General features: G+C 40.7%; 1 protein-coding gene across 1 annotated transcript in view; it reads left to right on the top strand.

Annotated features, from left to right (window-relative positions):
* Positions 1-19802, top strand: part of LOC128636624 (WD repeat-containing protein 62-like) — a 368449-nt gene that overhangs the window by 335346 nt on the left and 13301 nt on the right. The window contains 1 exon segment of the mRNA XM_053689615.1: positions 13284-13366. Coding sequence (XP_053545590.1) covers positions 13284-13366 — 83 coding nt within the window.

Raw genomic sequence — 19802 nt, 5'->3', positions numbered from 1 at the left:
ACAGGCATTACCAATTTGTAGCTCTTCCATTCGGGTTGGCTACAGCCCCAATAATTTTTACAAAGGTTCTGGGCTCACTTCTGGCGGTCCTAAGGCCGCGAGGCATAGCGGTGGCTCCTTACCTGGACGACATCCTGATACAGGCGTCAAGCTTTCAAATTGCCAAATCTCATACAGAGATAGTTCTGGCATTCCTGAGGTCGCATGGGTGGAAAGTGAACGAAGAAAAGAGTTCTCTATCTCCTCTCACAAGGGTTTCCTTCCTAGGGACTCTAATAGATTCTGTAGAAAGGAAAATTTACCTGACGGAGTCCAGGTTATCAAAACTAAATGCTTGCCGTGTTCTTCACTCCATTCCGCGCCCCACGGTGGCTCAGTGCATGGAAGTAATCGGCTTAATGGTAGCGGCGATGGACATAGTGCCATTCGCGCGCCTGCATCTCAGACCGCTGCAATTATGCATGCTCAGTCAGTGGAATGGGGATTACACAGATTTGTCCCCTCTACTAAATCTGGATCAGGAAACCAGAGATTCTCTTCTCTGGTGGTTATCTCGGGTCCATCTGTCCAAGGGTATGACCTTTCGCAGACCAGATTGGACAATTGTAACAACAGATGCCAGCCTTCTAGGTTGGGGTGCAGTCTAGAACTCCCTGAAGGCTCAGGGTTCATGGACTCAGGAGGAGAAACTCCTCCCAATAAATATTCTGGAGTTAAGAGCAATATTCAATGCTCTTCTAGCTTGGCCTCAGTTAGCAACACTGAGGTTCATCAGATTTCAGTCGGACAACATCACGACTGTGGCTTACATCAACCATCATGGGGGAACCAGGAGTTCCCTAGCGATGTCAGAAGTCTCCAAGATAATTCGCTGGGCAGAGACTCACTCTTGCCACCTGTCAGCGATCCATATCCCAGGTGTAGAGAACTGGGAGGCGGATTTTCTAAGTCGTCAGACTTTTCATCCGGGGGAGTGGGAACTCCATCCGGAGGTGTTTGCTCAATTGGTTCTCCGTTGGGGCAAACCAGAATTGGATCTCATGGCGTCTCGCCAGAACGCCAAGCTTCCTTGTTACGGATCCAGTTCCAGGGACCCAGAAGCGGCACTGATAGATGCTCTAGCAGCGCCTTGGTTCTTCAACCTGGCTTATGTGTTTCCACCGTTTCCTCTGCTTCCTCGTCTGATTGCCAAAATCAAACAGGAGAGAGCATCGGTGATATTGATAGCGCCTGCGTGGCCACGCAGGACCTGGTATGCAGACCTAGTGGACATGTCATCCTTTCCACCATGGACTCTGAGACAAGACCTTCTAATACAAGGTCCTTTCAATCATCCGAATCTACTTTCTCTGAGACTGACTGCATGGAGATTGAACACTTGATCCTATCAAAGCGTGGCTTCTCCGAGTCAGTAATTGATACCTTAATACAGGCAAGAAAGCCTGTCACCAGGAAAATTTACCACAAGATATGGCGTAAATATCTTCATTGGTGTGAATCCAAGAATTACTCATGGAGTAGGGTTAGGATTCCTAGGATATTGTCCTTCCTCCAAGAGGGTTTGGACAAAGGATTATCAGCTAGTTCTTTAAAGGGACAGATTTCTGCTCTGTCTATTCTTTTACACAAGCGGCTGGCAGAAGTTCCAGACGTTCAGGCATTTTGTCAGGCTTTAGCTAGAATTAAGCCTGTGTTTAAACCTGTTGCTCCTCCATGGAGCTTAAACTTGGTTCTTAAAGTTCTTCAAGGGGTTCCGTTTGAACCCCTTCATTCTATTGATATCAAACTTCTATCATGGAAAGTTCTTTTTCTGATGGCTATTTCCTCGGCTCGAAGAGTCTCGGAGTTATCTGCCTTACATTGTGATTCTCCTTATCTGATCTTTCATTCAGATAAAGTAGTTCTGCGTACAAAACCTGGGTTTTTACCTAAGGTGGTTTCTAACAAGAATATCAATCAAGAGATTGTTGTTCCATCATTATGTCCTAATCCTTCTTCAAAGAAGGAACGTCTTTTGCATAATCTAGACGTAGTCAGTGCCTTGAAGTTTTACTTACAGGCTACTAAAGATTTTCGTCAAACATCTAACCTGTTTGTTGTTTACTCTGGTCAGAGGAGAGGTCAAAAGGCCTCGGCAACCTCTCTTTCTTTTTGGCTTCGGAGTATAATCCGTTTAGCCTATGAGACTGCTGGACAGCAGCCTCCTGAAAGGATTACAGCTCATTCTACTAGAGCTGTGGCTTCCACCTGGGCCTTTAAAAATGAGGCCTCTGTTGAACAGATTTGCAAGGCTGCAACTTGGTCTTCGCTTCATACTTTTTCTAAATTTTACATATTTGATACTTTTGCTTCTTCGGAGGCTGTTTTTGGGAGAAAGGTTCTACAGGCAGTGGTTCCTTCCGTTTAAGTTCCTGCCTTGTCCCTCCCATCATCCGTGTACTTTAGCTTTGGTATTGGTATCCCACAAGTAATGGATGATCCGTGGACTGGATACACTTAACAAGAGAAAACATAATTTATGCTTACCTGATAAATTTATTTCTCTTGTAGTGTATCCAGTCCACGGCCCGCCCTGTCCTTTTCAGGCAGGTCTAAATTTTAATTAAACTACAGTCACCACTGCACCCTATGGTTTCTCCTTTCTCGGCTTGTTTCGGTCGAATGACTGGATATGGCAGTGAGGGGAGGAGCTATATAGCAGCTCTGCTGTGGGTGATCCTCTTGCAACTTCCTGTTGGGAAGGAGAATATCCCACAAGTAATGGATGATCCGTGGACTGGATACACTACAAGATAAATAAATTTATCAGGTAAGCATAAATTATGTTTTTTTATGTTTTACCTTATTTTGTTAAAATCTGCTGTGCCAAATCATAAAGTTAAATAAAAATCAGAGAGGTTGCTGGTTTCAGTTCCCACTTAATAAAATATCTATCATATCCTTTTTGAACATATCGTTTTAAAGGGACATGAAACCCAAAATGTATGTTTCATTATTGAGATAGAACATACATGTTTAAACAACTTTACAACTTAGATTTAGTATCAGTTTTGCTTAATTCTCTTGGAATCCTTCATTGAAAGAGCAGCAATACAGTGCCGGTAGCTAGCTGAACACATTGGTAAATCAATAACAAGACATATCTGTGCAGCCACCAATCAGCAGCTAATGCCTAGCTCCTTGGTATGCTTTTCAACAAAGGCTACCAAGAAAACTAAGCAAATTAGGTAACATAAGTAAATTGGAAAGTTGTTTAAAATTGTACAATCTATCTGAATCATGAAGAAGAAGGGTTCCATGTCCCTTTTAACATGAATACCTGCATAATGGGGTTTAAAGGGACAGTCAAGTCCAAAAAAAACTTTCATGATTTAAATAGGGCATGCAATTTTAAACAACTTCCCAATTTACTTTTATCACCAAATTTGCTTTGTTCTCTTGGTATTCTTAGTTGAAAGTTAAACCTAGGAGGTTCATATGCTAATTTCTTAGACCTTGAAGACTGCCTCTAATCTGAATACATTTTAACCACTAGAAGGCATTAGTTCACATGTTTCATATAGATAACATTGAGCTAATGCACGTAAAGTGACCTAGCACTGATTGGCTAAGCTGCATGTCTGTCAAAAGAACTGAAATAAAGGGGCAGTCTGCAGAGGCTTAGATACAAGATAATTACAGAGGTAAAAAGTATATTAATATAACTGTTGGTTGTGCAAAACTGGGGAATGGGTAATAAAGGGATTATCTTTCTTTTTAAACAACAAAAATTCTGGTGTTGACTGTCCCTTTAATATTTCATGATGGTCATGCCTATTTCACTATAGTGTCAATAAAGTGATAGAGGTAAATTGTGTAATACATGTAAATTAGAAAGTTGTAAATGTCATGATGTGTATCCTTTGACTTTTATATTCCTTTAAACTGTACCATAAAAATGTTTTCTTTCATAAGGTGGTGAGAGTCCATGCACCATTATGCCTGGGATTCAACTCCTGGCCACTTGGCGGAGGCTAAGATTCCCAAAACTTTAAGAGTACATAAACTCTCCCACCTCTCTGGTATGCCAGTTTATCTTCTTTTTTTTTTGGCTTCTATTGAACAAATTAGCAAGGCAGCAACAAGGTTATCCATACATACTATTACTAATTTTCTACCATTTTTATGATTTTGGTTCTTCTGAAGTGACTTTTGGTAGCAAACTATGCAGCTGTGTGAACAGTTAGATGCTTGCCTTCCAAAAATGTTTTTGTCCCGTCCAGATTACTCATAAACTGCACCACTTGGGTATTAGTTCAAAGGTGTAATGACTTGTGGACTCTCATCACCTTATTAAAAAAAAAAAGTAAATGTATGCCTACCTAATAAATTATTTTCTTTCATGATGTGAGTCCTTAAGACCCTCCCATTTTTACTAAATTGATGTAATTTGTTTTTTTTTTCTGCTGGCAGTTCTAGTTTACACCTCACTTTCTCTACTTGGACCTTTCCTACCTTTCTACTTTTCTAAGCTTGGGTATACCTAAAACTGGCATACCAGAGAGGTGGGAGGGAATACATTCTTAGAGTTTTGGAATCTTTGCCTCCTTCTAGTGACCAGGAGTTGAATCCCGGGAGAAATGGCTTGTGGACTCTAACCACCATGAAATAAATTAATTTTTCAGGCTAGCATAATTTGTTTTTCTTCTCCATTTGATATATATGTATATGTGTGTGTAAATGTGTATGAGTGTGTATGTATGTGTGTGTATGTGTATATATATATATATATATATATATATATATATGTGTGTGTATGTGTATGTATATATATATATTTCTTTCATGTAATTAACAAGAGTCCATGAGCTAGTGACGTATGGGATATACATTCCTACCAGGAGGGGCAAAGTTTCCCAAACCTTAAAATGCCTATAAATACACCCCTCACCACACCCACAAATCAGTTTTACAAACTTTGCCTCCAAGGGAGGTGGTGAAGTAAGTTTGTGCTAGATTCTACGTTGATATGCGCTCCGCAGCAAGTTGGAGCCCGGTTTTCCTCTCAGCGTGCAGTGAATGTCAGAGGGATGTGAGGAGAGTATTGCCTATTGAATGCAGTGATCTCCTTCTACGGGGTCTATTTCATAAGGTTCTCTGTTATCGGTCGTAGAGATTCATCTCTTACCTCCCTTTTCAGATCGACGATATACTCTTATATTTACCATTTCCTCTACTGATTCTCGTTTCAGTACTGGTTTGGCTTTCTACAAACATGTAGATGAGTGTCCTGGGGTAAGTAAGTCTTATTTTCTGTGACACTCTAAGCTATGGTTGGGCACTTTATTTATAAAGTTCTAAATATATGTATTCAAACATTTATTTGCCTTGACTCAGAATGTTCAACTTTCCTTATTTCCAGACAGTCAGTTTCATATTTGGGATTATGCTTTAATTATCATATTTTTCTTACCTCAAAAATTTGACTTTTTTCCCTGTGGGCTGTTAGGCTCGCGGGGGCTGAAAATGCTTCATTTTATTGCGTCATTCTTGGCGCGGACTTTTTTGGCGCAAAAATTCATTTCCGTTTCCGGCGTCATACGTGTCGCCGGAAGTTGCGTCATTTTTTTGACGTTATTTTGCGCCAAAAATGTCGGCGTTCCGGATGTGGCGTCATTTTTGGCGCCAAAAGCATTTAGGCGCCAAATAATGTGGGCGTCTTATTTGGCGCCAAAAAATTATGGGCGTCGCTTTTGTCTCCACATTATTTCAGTCTCATTTTTCATTTGCTTCTGGTTTCTAGAAGCTTGATGTTTGGCATTTTTTTCCCATTCCTGAAACTGTCTTATAAGGAATTTGATCTATTTTGCTTTATATGTTGTTTTTTCTCTTACATATTGCAAGATGTCTCACGTTGCATCTGAGCCAGAAGATACTACAGGAAAACCTCTGCCTGCTGGATCTACCAAAGCTAAGTGTATCTGCTGTAAACTTTTGGTAGCTATTCCTCCAGCTGTTGTTTGTATTAAATGTCATGACAAACTTGTTAATGCAGATAATATTTCCTTTAGTGATGTACCATTGCCTGTTGCAGTTCCCTCAACATCTAAGGTGCAGAATGTTCCTGATAACATAAGAGATTTTGTTTCTGAATCCATAAAGAAGGCTTTGTCTGTTATTTCTCCTTCTAGTAAACGTAAAAAGTCTTTTAAATCTTCTCTCTTTACAGATGAATTTTTAAATGAACACCATCATTCTGATTCTTTGGACTCTTCTGGTTCAGAGGATTCTGTCTCAGAGATTGATGCTAATAAATCTTCATATTTATTTAAGATGGAATTTATTCGCTCTTTACTTAAAGAAGTACTAATTGCTTTAGAAATAGAGGATTCTAGTCCTCTTGATACTAATTCTATACGTTTGGATAAGGTTTTTAAAGCTCCTGCGGTTATTCCAGAAGTCTTTCCTGTTCCTAATGCTATTTCTGCAGTAATTGCTAAGGAATGGGATAGATTGGGTAATTCATTTACTCCTTCTAAACGTTTTAAGCAATTATATCCTGTTCCGCCTGACAGATTAGAATTTTGGGACAAAATCCCTAAAGTTGATGGGGCTATTTCTACCCTTGCTAAACGTACTACCATTCCTACATCAGATGGTACCTCGTTTAAGGATCCTTTAGATAGAAAAATTGAATCTTTTCTAAGAAAAGCTTATCTATGTTCAGGTAATCTTCTTAGACCTGCTATATCATTGGCTGATGTTGCTGCAGCTTCAACTTTTTGGTTGGAAACTCTAGCGCAACAAGTAACAAATCGTGATTCTCATGATATTATTATTCTTCTCCAGCATGCTAATAATTTCATCTGTGATGCCATTTTTGATATTATTAGAGTTGATGTTAGATTTATGTCTCTGGCTATCTTAGCCAGAAGAGCTTTATGGCTTAAGACTTGGAATGCTGATATGGCTTCTAAATCAACTCTACTTTCCATTTCTTTCCAGGGAAACAAATTATTTGGTTCTCAGTTGGATTCTATTATTTCAACTGTTACTGGTGGGAAAGGAACTTTTTTACCACAGGATAAAAAGTCTAAAGGTAAAAACAGGGCTAACAATCGTTTTCGTTCCTTTCGTTTCAACAAAGAACAAAAGCCTGATCCTTCGTCCTCAGGAGCAGTTTCAGTTTGGAAACCATCTCCAGTCTGGAATAAATCCAAGCCTGCTAGAAAGGCAAAGCCTGCTTCTAAGTTCACATGAAGGTACGGCCCTCATTCCAGTTCAGCTGGTAGGGGGCAGGTTACGTTTTTTCAAAGAAATTTGGATCAGTTCTGTTCACAATCTTTGGATTCAGAACATTGTTTCAGAAGGGTACAGAATTGGTTTCAAGATGAGACCTCCTGCAAAGAGATTTTTTCTTTCCCATGTCCCAGTAAATCCAGTGAAAGCTCAAGCATTTCTGAATTGTGTTTCAGATCTAGAGTTGGCTGGAGTAATTATGCCAGTTCCAGTTCCGGAACAGGGGATGGGGTTTTATTCAAATCTCTTCATTGTACCAAAGAAGGAGAATTCCTTCAGACCAGTTCTGGATCTAAAATTATTGAATCGTTATGTAAGGATACCAACGTTCAAGATGGTAACTGTAAGGACTATATTGCCTTTTGTTCAGCAAGGGAATTATATGTCCACAATAGATTTACAGGATGCATATCTGCATATTCCGATTCATCCAGATCATTATCAGTTCCTGAGATTCTCTTTTCTAGACAAGCATTACCAATTTGTGGCTCTACCGTTTGGCCTTGCTACAGCTCCAAGAATTTTCACAAAGATTCTCGGTGCCCTTCTGTCTGTAATCAGAGAACAGGGTATTGTGGTATTTCCTTATTTGGACGATATCTTGGTACTTGCTCCGTCTTTACATTTAGCAGAGTCTCATACGAATCGACTTGTGTTGTTTCTTCAAGATCATGGTTGGAGGATCAATTTACCAAAAAGTTCTTTGATTCCTCAAACAAGGGTAACCTTTCTGGGTTTCCAGATAGATTCAGTGTCCATGACTTTGTCTTTAACAGACAAGAGACGTCTAAAATTGATTACAGCCTGTCGAAACCTTCAGTCTCAATCATTCCCTTCGGTAGCCTTATGCATGGAAATTCTAGGTCTTATGACTGCTGCATCGGACGCGATCCCCTTTGCTCGTTTTCACATGCGACCTCTTCAGCTCTGTATGCTGAACCAATGGTGCAGGGATTACACGAAGATATATCAATTAATATCTTTAAAACCGATTGTTCGGCACTCTCTAACGTGGTGGACAGATCACCATCGTTTAATTCAGGGGGCTTCTTTTGTTCTTCCGACCTGGACTGTAATTTCAACAGATGCAAGTCTCACAGGTTGGGGAGCTGTGTGGGGATCTCTGACGGCACAAGGAGTTTGGGAATCTCAGGAGGTGAGATTACCGATCAATATCTTGGAACTCCGTGCAGTTTTCAGAGCTCTTCAGTTTTGGCCTCTTCTGAAGAGAGAATCGTTCATTTGTTTTCAGACAGACAATGTCACAACTGTGGCATACATCAATCATCAAGGAGGGACTCACAGTCCTCTGGCTATGAAAGAAGTATCTCGAATTTTGGTTTGGGCGGAATCCAGCTCCTGTCTAATCTCTGCGGTTCATATCCCAGGTGTAGACAATTGGGAAGCGGATTATCTCAGTCGCCAAACGTTGCATCCGGGCGAATGGTCTCTTCACCCAGAGGTATTTCTTCAGATTGTTCAAATATGGGGGCTCCCAGAGATAGATCTGATGGCCTCTCATCTAAACAAGAAACTTCCCAGGTATCTGTCCAGATCCCGGGATCCTCAGGCGGAGGCAGTGGATGCATTATCACTTCCTTGGAAGTATCATCCTGCCTATATCTTTCCGCCTCTAGTTCTTCTTCCAAGAGTAATCTCCAAGATTCTGAAGGAATGCTCGTTTGTTCTGCTAATAGCTCCGGCATGGCCTCACAGGTTTTGGTATGCGGATCTTGTCCGGATGGCATCTTGCCAACCATGGACTCTTCCGTTAAGACCAGACCTTCTGTCTCAAGGTCCTTTTTTCCATCCGGATCTGAAATCCTTAAATTTAAAGGTATGGAGATTGAACGCTTGATTCTTGGTCATAGAGGTTTCTCTGACTCCGTGATTAATACTATGTTACAGGCTCGTAAATCTGTATCTCGAGAGATATATTATAGAGTCTGGAAGACTTATATTTCTTGGTGTCTTTCTCATCATTTTTCTTGGCATTCTTTTAGAATACCGAGAATTTTACAGTTTCTTCAGGATGGTTTAGATAAGGGTTTGTCCGCGAGTTCTTTGAAAGGACAAATCTCCGCTCTTTCTGTTCTTTTTCACAGAAAGATTGCTATTCTTCCTGATATTCATTGTTTTGTACAAGCTTTGGTTCGTATAAAACCTGTCATTAAGTCAATTTCTCCTCCATGGAGTTTGAATTTGGTTTTGGGAGCTCTTCAAGCTCCTCCGTTTGAACCTATGCATTCATTGGACATTAAATTACTTTCTTGGAAAGTTTTGTTCCTTTTGGCCATCTCTTCTGCTAGAAAAGTTTCTGAATTATCTGCTCTTTCGTGTGAGTCTCCTTTTCTGATTTTTCATCAGGATAAGGCGGTGTTGCGAACTTCTTTTGAATTTTTACCTAAAGTTGTGAATTCCAACAACATTAGTAGAGAAATTGTGGTTCCTTCATTATGTCCTAATCCTAAGAATTCTAAGGAGAAATCATTGCATTCTTTGGATGTTGTTAGAGCTTTGAAATATTATGTTGAAGCTACGAAATCTTTCCGTAAGACTTCTAGTCTATTTGTTATCTTTTCCGGTTCTAGGAAAGGCCAGAAAGCTTCTGCCATTTCTTTGGCATCTTGGTTGAAATCTTTAATTCATCTTGCCTATGTTGAGTCGGGTAAAATTCCGCCTCACAGAATTACAGCTCATTCTACTAGGTCAGTTTCTACTTCCTGGGCGTTTAGGAATGAAGCTTCGGTTGACCAGATCTGCAAAGCAGCAACTTGGTCCTCTTTGCATACTTTTACTAAATTCTACCATTTTGATGTATTTTCTTCTTCTGAAGCAGTTTTTGGTAGAAAAGTTCTTCAGGCAGCGGTTTCAGTTTGAATCTTCTGCTTATGTTTTTTGTTAAACTTTATTTTGGGTGTGGATTATTTTCAGCAGGAATTGGCTGTCTTTATTTTATCCCTCCCTCTCTAGTGACTCTTGTGTGGAAAGATCCACATCTTGGGTAGTCATTATCCCATACGTCACTAGCTCATGGACTCTTGTTAATTACATGAAAGAAAACATAATTTATGTAAGAACTTACCTGATAAATTCATTTCTTTCATATTAACAAGAGTCCATGAGGCCCACCCTTTTTTGTGGTGGTTATGATTTTTTTGTATAAAGCACAATTATTCCAATTCCTTATTTTATATGCTTCGCACTTTTTTTCTTATCACCCCACTTCTTGGCTATTCGTTAAACTGATTTGTGGGTGTGGTGAGGGGTGTATTTATAGGCATTTTAAGGTTTGGGAAACTTTGCCCCTCCTGGTAGGAATGTATATCCCATACGTCACTAGCTCATGGACTCTTGTTAATATGAAAGAAATGAATTTATCAGGTAAGTTCTTACATAAATTATGTTATATATATATATATATATATATATACATATATATATATATGCCCCCTGTATGTCGCTGCAGTCCTGGGCTTTTCTCTGCCGCGATCTTGCTCAAAATAGCGAGATTGCGCTATTTCTGCATGCCCCTAGAGTGGGGCACTGCAGAAATAGAGTTGCAGAGTTGTCGGTGCAGAGAGGGCCACTCTGTGGCCCTCTCTGCATCGGCCAGCGATAGTGCCGTTTGTTGGTGGGTGGGAGCAGTAGCAGGGAAGGTGGGTGGACGGCCCATCTCTGCAGGGACTTTCTGTTCCTAACCCTGCAGTGTGCGTAATACAGCAGGAACACGGGGGCGCATACGCGCACGTTACATTGTGAGAGGGAGGGGGTAGGGTGTTGAGGGGGGCAGCTATACTACAGAAAATGATTTAGGCAAAAACAAAAAAAAACATGTATTATGGCAAAATGGGTACTGGCAGACAGCTGCCAGTACCCAAGATGGTGGAAGATAGGTAGAGGGGTGGGGGTTAGAGAGCTGTATACGGTGGATCAGGAAGGTTGGGGGCTGAGGGGGGATCCATCACTGCAAAATAAATATATAAAAAAAATTGCCTTTTATTTTAGTACTGGCAGACTTTCTGCCAGTACATAAGATAGCGGTGACAATTGTGAGGTGGGGGGGGAGCTGTTTGAGGGGGGTCAGTGAGGGATCAGGGGGTGGGATGTGTCAGGTGGGAGGCTGATCTCTACACTAAAGCTATAATTAAAGGGACACTGAACCCAAATTTTTTCGTTTGTGATTCAGATAGAGCATGACATTTTAAGCATCTTTCTAATTTACTCCTATTATCAAATTTTCTTCATTCCCTTGGTATCTTTATTTGAAATGCAAGAATGTAAGTTTAGATGCCGGCCCATTTTTGGTGAACAAACTGGGTTGTTCTTGCTGATTGGTGGATAAATTCATCCACCAATAAAAAAAGTGCTGTCCAGAGCCCTGAACCAATAAAAAAGCTTAGATGCCTTCGTTTTCAAATAAAGATAGCAAGAGAACGAAGAAAAATTGATAATAGGAGTAAATTTGAAAGTTGCTTAAAATTGCATGCTCTATCTGAATCACGAAAGAAAAAAAAATTGGGTTCAGGGACACTCAGGTTAAATTAAATTTTCATGATTCAGATACAGCATGTAATTTTAAACAACTTTCCAATTTACTTCCATTAAAAAAAATGTGCACAGTCTTTTATATTTACAATTTTTGAGTCACCAGATCCTACTGAGCATGTGCAAGAATTCACAGACTATACGTATATGCATTTGTGATTGGCTGATTGCTATCACATGGTACAAGAGTAGTGGAAATATACATAACTGAAATTTGTTATAAAAAAATCTACTACTCATTTGAAGTTCAGACTAAGTGATATTGCAATGTCTTGTTATTTTGCATTTGTTGATTATGCAAATCTAATGTGTTGACTGGTCCTTTAACCCTTCAAGCTCACTACCTAAGCTTGCTAATTAACCCCTTCACTGCTGGGCATAATACAAGTGTTGTGCGCAGAAACATTTAGCAGCCTTCTAATTACCAAAAAGCAATGCCAAAGCCATATATGTCTATTTCTGAACAAAGGGGATTCCAGAGAAGCATTTACAACCATTTGTGCCATGATTGCACTAACTGTTTGTAAATAATTTTAGGGAGAAACCTAAAATTGTGAAAAAGTTAGCTTTTTATTTAATCACATTTAGCAGTGAAATGGTGGCATGAAATATACCAAAATGGGCCTAGATCAATACTTTGGGATGTTTACTACACTAAAGCTAAAATTAACCCTACAATCTCCCTAATTAACCCCTTTACTGCTGGACATAATACACGTGTAGTGCGCAGCTGCATTTAGCGGCCTTCTATTTACCAAAAAGCAACACCAAAGCCATATAAGTCTGCTATTTCTGAACAAAGGGGATCCCAGAGAAGCATTTACAACCATTTGTGCCATAATTGCAGAAGCTGTTTGTAAATAATTTCAGTGAGAAACCTAAAGTTTGTGAAAAAGTGAATAATTTTTTTTTATTTGATCGCATTTGGTGGTGAAATGATGGCATGAAATATACCAAAATGGGCCTAGATCAATACTTTGGGTTGTCTACTAAAAAAAATATATATCTACATGTCAAGGGATTTTCAGGGATTCCTGACAGATATCAGTGTTCCAATGTAACTAGCGCTAATTTTGAAACAAAAAATGGTTTGGAAATAGCAAAGATTGCCCTATAACTTGCAAATAAAGCAAAGAACATGTAAACATTGGGTATTTCTAAACTCAGGATAAACTATTTAGCATGGGGTTTTTTTGGTGGCTGTAGATCTGTAACAGATTTTGGGGCTCAACGTTAGAAAAAGTGTTGGTTTTTTTTTTTTTTTTACATTTTTTCATCATATTTTATAAAAAAAAATTATAGTAAATTATAAGATATGATGAAAATAATGGTATCCTTAGAAAGTCCATTTAATACCGAGAAAAATGGTATCTAATATGTGTGGGTTCTGTAATCGGTCACAAACACTGTTATTCTAACATATACAGTAGTTATATGTGTGCTTCTTTTTATTTTAGATGCAGTTCTTCTTGGTAAGTTCAAAACAACCCTTGAGGAACTTCAAAGCACTTTTCAGACAGCACTGAAAATTTATAATGAGGTATGTTGTTGTTGTTGTGGGCTTTTTTTAAATATATAATGTTTACTTTTAAGCTCTTATAGTTTAGAGTAATCTACATGGGGTAAGGGGTGTGTTACTTGTGTGTTAAATTATTAGAAAATTATGCAGCATATCTGTAAAAAGATGACAAGGTACATATCTCATGAACATCTCATGTTAAAAGAAGATTTCTTTACCTCACAATATCTTTAGCTCACCAGACTTCTCTGTGAGCATTTATCTTTCAGCTACTCTTTACTGTCGCCTGCATGGTGAAAATAACAGCCAATCCGTATCATCAGTGCTGAGTTCACACTTTACTGTGAAATCCCATAATAAAGTAAACTTCCTTACACTGAGGAGGGAAATAAAATGACTGTCTGCACATGCCAGTTGCTCACCCCCTAGCAAGTCCTGGGACTAGCATCCTGATTGGATGCTTAAAGTCCTTTTACAATGGGATGTGGCTACTTTTTTGTTTTTTTTACATAGTAATGTTTGTGTGATATTTTCTAGTCAGCTTATGTTTTATGAAACAACTCCTAAACACATGAGTATCTCAAGACTCCCATCAGCCCCATGTGAGGAGGAATATTTTCTATGGTATAAAGATGCAATTAGAAAAGGCTCTAATAATGCATTAAATCATTTTCTTATTGTACAATTGCTTGCATGTAGCTATGTGTTTACCAGAGATTTGCATTTGGATCCTTTGTGAGGATCCGAATGCAGGATTAGGCGGTTGCTTATGCTGTGTGGATCTTTTCATAGCTGAATTGATTCTAGTGAAAGATCAACACTTTAAAATTTGTACAAATCCAGATTTCTCTTGTAAAGGTGTATCCAGTCCACGGGTTCATCCATTACTTGTGGGATATTCTCCTTCCCAACAGGAAGTTGCAAGAGGACACCCACAGCAGAGCTGTCTATATAGCTCCTCCCCTAACTGCCATCCCCAGTCATTCTCTTGCAACTCTCGACAAGAAAGGAAGTATCAAGAGATATGTGGTGACTTAGTGTAGTTTTTACCTTCAATCAAGAGTTTGTTATTTTTAAACGGTACCGGCGTTGTACTGTTTTACTCTCAGGCAGAAATTGGAAGAAGAATCTGCCTGGAGGTTGATGATCTTAGCGGTTTGTAACTAAGGTCCATTGCTGTTCTCACACATAACTGAAGAGTATGGAAAGAAAACTTCAGTTGGGTGGACGGTTTGCAGATCACCTGCTTTGAGGTAGGTTCAGTATATTTTTTTCTAGAGAGATAAGGTCTAGAAAATGCTGACAATGCCTGGTATATTTGAGGTAAGCCTGATACAGTGATTTAACAACGACTGGGATCATGCTTACAAGATAATGGTAATATTCATGTTAACTCTCATATTACTTAGTGTAAAAACGTTTGCATAACTTACAGAAAAAAAAAACATTTTTTTCTCTGAGGGTGATAAATCTTTATTTGGGGCCTAGTTTTCCACATGGCTTGTTAGATCACTCCTAGGAGTACTTTTTTAAGGCCTTCTGACATTGAGTGCATGGTGGGAGGGGCCTATTTTCGCGCAGTTGATATTCAGACTGAGACATCCAGCTTCCCTAAAGGAGTCCTATGGCATCTAGGACCACTATAGAGGGTTTTTTCCTGCAAAAATCATGTTTAAGGGCTGTGGCAGTGTGTTTGACTGTTTTTTAACGGTTTTACCGTTTTTCTAATCCGGTTTGGGGCCTAAGGGGTTAATCATCCATTTGCAAGTGGGTGCAATGCTGCTTTAGTCTCTTATACACACTGTAAAAATTTCGTAGAGTTTACTACTTTTTAACACTGTTTTGCAGTTTATGTGGTAGTTTTTTTCTCTTAAAGGCACAGTGCCGTTTTTGTTTAATTGCTTTTTCACATTTATTAAAGTGTTTTCCAAGCTTGCTGGTCTCATTACTAGTCTGTTAAACATGTCTGACATAGAGGAAACTCCTTGTTCATTATGTTTAGAAGCCATTGTGGAACCCCCTCTTAGAATGTGTACCAAATGCACTGACCTTTCTATAAGTTATAAAGACCATATTATGGGTTTTAAAGATTTATCACCAGAGGTTTCTCAGACTGACAAAAGGGAGGTTAAACCACCTAGCTCTCCCAATGTGTCAGAACCTATATCTCCCGCTCAAGTGACGCCAAGTACATCTGGCGCGTCCAATGCGTTTACCTTACAAGACATGGCGGCAGTTATGAATCATACCCTCACAGAGGTATTGTCCAAACTGCCAGGGTTACAAGGAAAGCGAGACAGAGCTTTCTGACGCTTTAGTAGCTATGTCTGATATACCCTCACAATGTACAGAAGCCGAAGCAGGAGAGCTTCTATCTGTGGGTGACATTTCTGATTCAGGGAAGGCGTTACTTCAGTCTGACTCTGAAATTACAGCATTTAAATTTAAGCTTGAACACCTCCGCTTGTTGCTCAGGCAGGTTTTAGCAACTCTGGATGACTGTGACACCATTGTAGTCCCAGAGAAATTGTGTAAAATGGACAAATACTTTGCAGTGCCTGTTTACACTGATGTTTTTCCAATCCCTAAGAGGTTTTCAGAAATTATTACGAAGGAATGGGATAGACCAGGTGTACCGTTCTCTCCCCCACCTGCTTTTAAAAGGATGTTTCCCATAGATGCCGCTACACGGGACTCGTGGCAGACGGTCCCTAAGGTGGGGGGAGCAGTCTCTACCCTAGCTAAGCGTACAACTATCCCCGTCGAGGACAGTTGTGCTTTCGTAGATCCAATGGATAAAAAATTAGAGGGTTTCCTTAAGAAAATCTTTATACAACAAGGTTTTATTCTCCAGCCTCTTGCATGCATTGCCCCAGTCACTGCTGCAGCGGCTTTCTGGTTCGAGTTCTTGAAGAGGCTCTACAGGTGGAGACCCCGTTGGATGATATCCTAGACAGGCTTAAAGCTCTTAAGTTAGCCAATTCATTTATTTCTGACGCTGTTTTTCATTTAACTAAGCTAACAGCTAATAATTCAGGTTTTGCCATTCAGGCGCGTAGGGCGCTATGGCTTAAATCCTGGTCAGCTGACGTTACTTCAAAGTCTAAGCTTCTCAACATCCTCTTCAAAGGGCAGACCCTATTCGGGCCTGGACTGAAGGAGATCATTTCTGATATTACTGGAGGAAAAGGCCACGCCCTTCCCCAGGATAGGTCCAACAAATTAAGGACCAAACAGACTAATTTTCGTTCCTTTCGAAACTTCAAGAGTGGCGCAGCTTCAACTTCCTCTACTGCAAAACAAGAAGGAAATTTTGTCCAGCCCAAGCCAGTCTGGAGACCTAACCAGGCTTGGAACAAGAGAAAGCAGGCCAACAAAACCTGCTGCTGCCTCTAAGACAGCATGAAGGAGTAGCCCCCGATCCGGGACCGGATCTAGTTGGGGGCAGACTTTCTCTCTTCGCCCAGGCTTGGGCAACAGACGTCCAGGATCCCTGGGCTCTGGAGATTGTTTCCCAGGGATATCTTATGGATTTCAAAGCCTCATCTCCAAAGGGGAGATTTCATCTCTCACAATTATCTGCAAACCAGATAAAGAGAGAGGCATTCTTACGTTGTGTTCAAGATCTTCTGGTTATGGGAGTGATCCACCCAGTTCCAAGGGAGGAACAGGGGCAAGGATTCTATTCAAATCTGTTTATAGTTCCCAAAAAAGAGGGAAATTTCAGACCAATCTTGGATCTCAAGATCCTAAACAAATTTCTCAGGGTCCCATCCTTCAAGATGGAGACTATTCGAACCATCCTACCTATGATCCAGGAGTGTCAATATATGACTACCGTGGACTTAAAGGATGCTTATCTCCACATTCCGATACACAGAGATCATCATCGGTTTCTCAGGTTTGCCTTCCTAGACAGGCATTACCAGTTTGTGACTCTTCCCTTCGGGTTAGCCACGGCACCAAGAATCTTTATGAAGGTTCTAGGGTCCCTACTGGCGGTTCTAAGGCCACGAGGCATAGCGGTGGCTCCTTACCTAGACTAGATTCTGATACAGGCGTCGAATTTTCAAATCGCCAAGTCCCATACGGACATTGTTCTGGCATTCCTGAGGTCTCATGGGTGGAAGGTGAACGAAGAAAAGAGTTCTCTCTCCCCTCTCACAAGAGTTTCCTTCCTAGGAACTCTGATAGATTCAGTAGAAATGAAGATTTTTCTGACAGAGGTCAGGTTGTCAAAGCTTCTAATTTCCTGCCGTGCTCTTTATTCCACTTCTCAGCCGTCAGTGGCTCAGTGTATGGAAGTAATCGGCTTAATGGTAGCGGCAATGTTCCGTTTGCCCGCCTACATCTCAGACCACTGCAACTTTGCATGCTCAATCAGTGGAATGGGGATTACACAGATTTTTCCCCTCTGCTAAATCTGGATCAAGAGACCAGGGATTCTCTTCTCTGGTGGCTATCTCGGGTCCATCTGTCCAGGGGAATGAGCTTCCGCAGGCCAGAATGGACTATAGCGACGACAGATGGCAGCCTTCTGGGCTGGGGCGCAGTCTGGAACTCCCTGAAGGCTCAGGGTTCGTGGACTCAGGAGGAAGCCCTCCTTCTGATAAACATTCTGGAACTAAGAGCGATATTCAATGCTCTTCAGGCTTGGCCTCAGCTAGCTGCGGTCAGGTTCATCAGATTTCAGTCGGACAACATCACGACTGTAGCCTGTATCAACCATCAGGGGGGTACAAAGAGCCCCCTGGCGATGTTGGAGGTTTCAAAGATAATTCTATGGGCAGAGGTTCACTCTTGCCATCTCTCAGCTATCCATATCCCAGGAGTAGAGAACTGGGAGGCGGATTTTCTAAGTCGGCAGACTTTTCATCCGGGGGAGTGGGCGCTCCATCCGGAGGTATTTGCCCAGTTGATTCAACTATGGGGCAAACCAGAACTGGATCTCATGGCGTCTCGTCAGAACGCCAAGCTTCCTCGTTACAGGTCCAGGGATCCCAAGGCAGCACTGATAGATGCTCTAGCAGCGCCCTGGTCCTTCAGCCTGGCTTATGTGTTTCCACCGTTTCCTCTGCTCCCTCGTCTGATTGCCAAGATCAAGCAGGAGAGAGCTTCAGTGATTTTGATAGCTCCTGCGTGGCCACGCAGGACTTGGTATGCAGATCTGGTGGACATGTCATCCTTTCCACCATGGACTCTGCCGCTGAGACAGGACCTTCTACTTCAAGGTCCTTTCAAACATCCAAATCGAATTTCTCTGCATCTGACTGCTTGGAGATTGAACGCTTGATTGTATCAAAGCGTGGTTTTTCCGAGTCGGTCATTGATACCTTAATTCAGGCTTGAAAGCCTGTCACCAGGAAAATCTATCATAAGATATGGTGTAAATATCTTCATTGGTGTGAATCCAAGGGTTACTCATGGAGTAAAGTCAGGATTCCTAGAATCTTATCCTTTCTCCAAGAGGGATTGGAGAAAGGATTGTCTGCTAGTTCATTAAAGGGACAGATTTCTGCTCTGTCTATTCTTTTGCACAAACGTCTGGCTGAGGTTCCAGACGTTCAGGCGTTTTTTCAGGCTTTAGTTAGAATTAAGCCTGTGTTTAAACCTGTTGCTCCGCCATGGAGTTTAAATTTAGTTCTTAAAGTTCTTCAAGGGGTTCTGTTTGATCCTTTGCATTCCATAGATATTAAACTTTTATCTTGGAAAGTTCTGTTTCTAGTAGCTATCTCCTCGGCTCAAAGAGTTTCGGAGTTATCTGCTTTACAGTGTGATTCCCCTTATCTGATTTTCCATGCAGATAACGTAGTTTCTTTCATGTAATTAGCAAGAGTCCATGAGCTAGTGACGTATGGGATATACATTCCTACCAGGAGGGGCAAAGTTTCCCAAACCTCAAAATGCCTACAAATACACCCCTCACCACACCCACAATTCAGTTTTACAAACTTTGCCTCCTATGGAGGTGGTGAAGTAAGTTTGTGCTAGATTCTACGTTGATATGCGCTCCGCAACAGGTTGGAGCCCAGTTTTCCTCTCAGCGTGCAGTGAATGTCAGAGGGATGTGAGGAGAGTATTGCCTATTTTGAATGCAGGATCTCCTTCTACGGGGTCTATTTCATAGGTTCTCTGTTATCGGTCGTAGAGATTCATCTCTTACCTCCCTTTTCAGATCGACGATATACTCTTATATATATACCATTACCTCTGCTGATTTTCGTTTCAGTACTGGTTTGGCTTTCTACAAACATGTAGATGAGTGTCCTGGGGTAAGTAAATCTTATTTTCTGTGACACTCTAAGCTATGGTTGGGCACTTTTTTAATAAAGTTCTAAATATATGTATTCAAACATTTATTTGCCTTGACTCAGGATGTTCAACATTCCTTATTTTCAGACAGTCAGTTTCATATTTGGGATAATGCACTTGAATCAATTATTTTTCTTACCTTAAA

Source organism: Bombina bombina, chromosome 7 (genome assembly GCF_027579735.1).
Source record: "Bombina bombina isolate aBomBom1 chromosome 7, aBomBom1.pri, whole genome shotgun sequence".
NCBI classification, from domain to species: Eukaryota; Metazoa; Chordata; class Amphibia; order Anura; family Bombinatoridae; genus Bombina; species Bombina bombina.
This window is presented reverse-complemented; position numbering and strand designations above follow the sequence as displayed.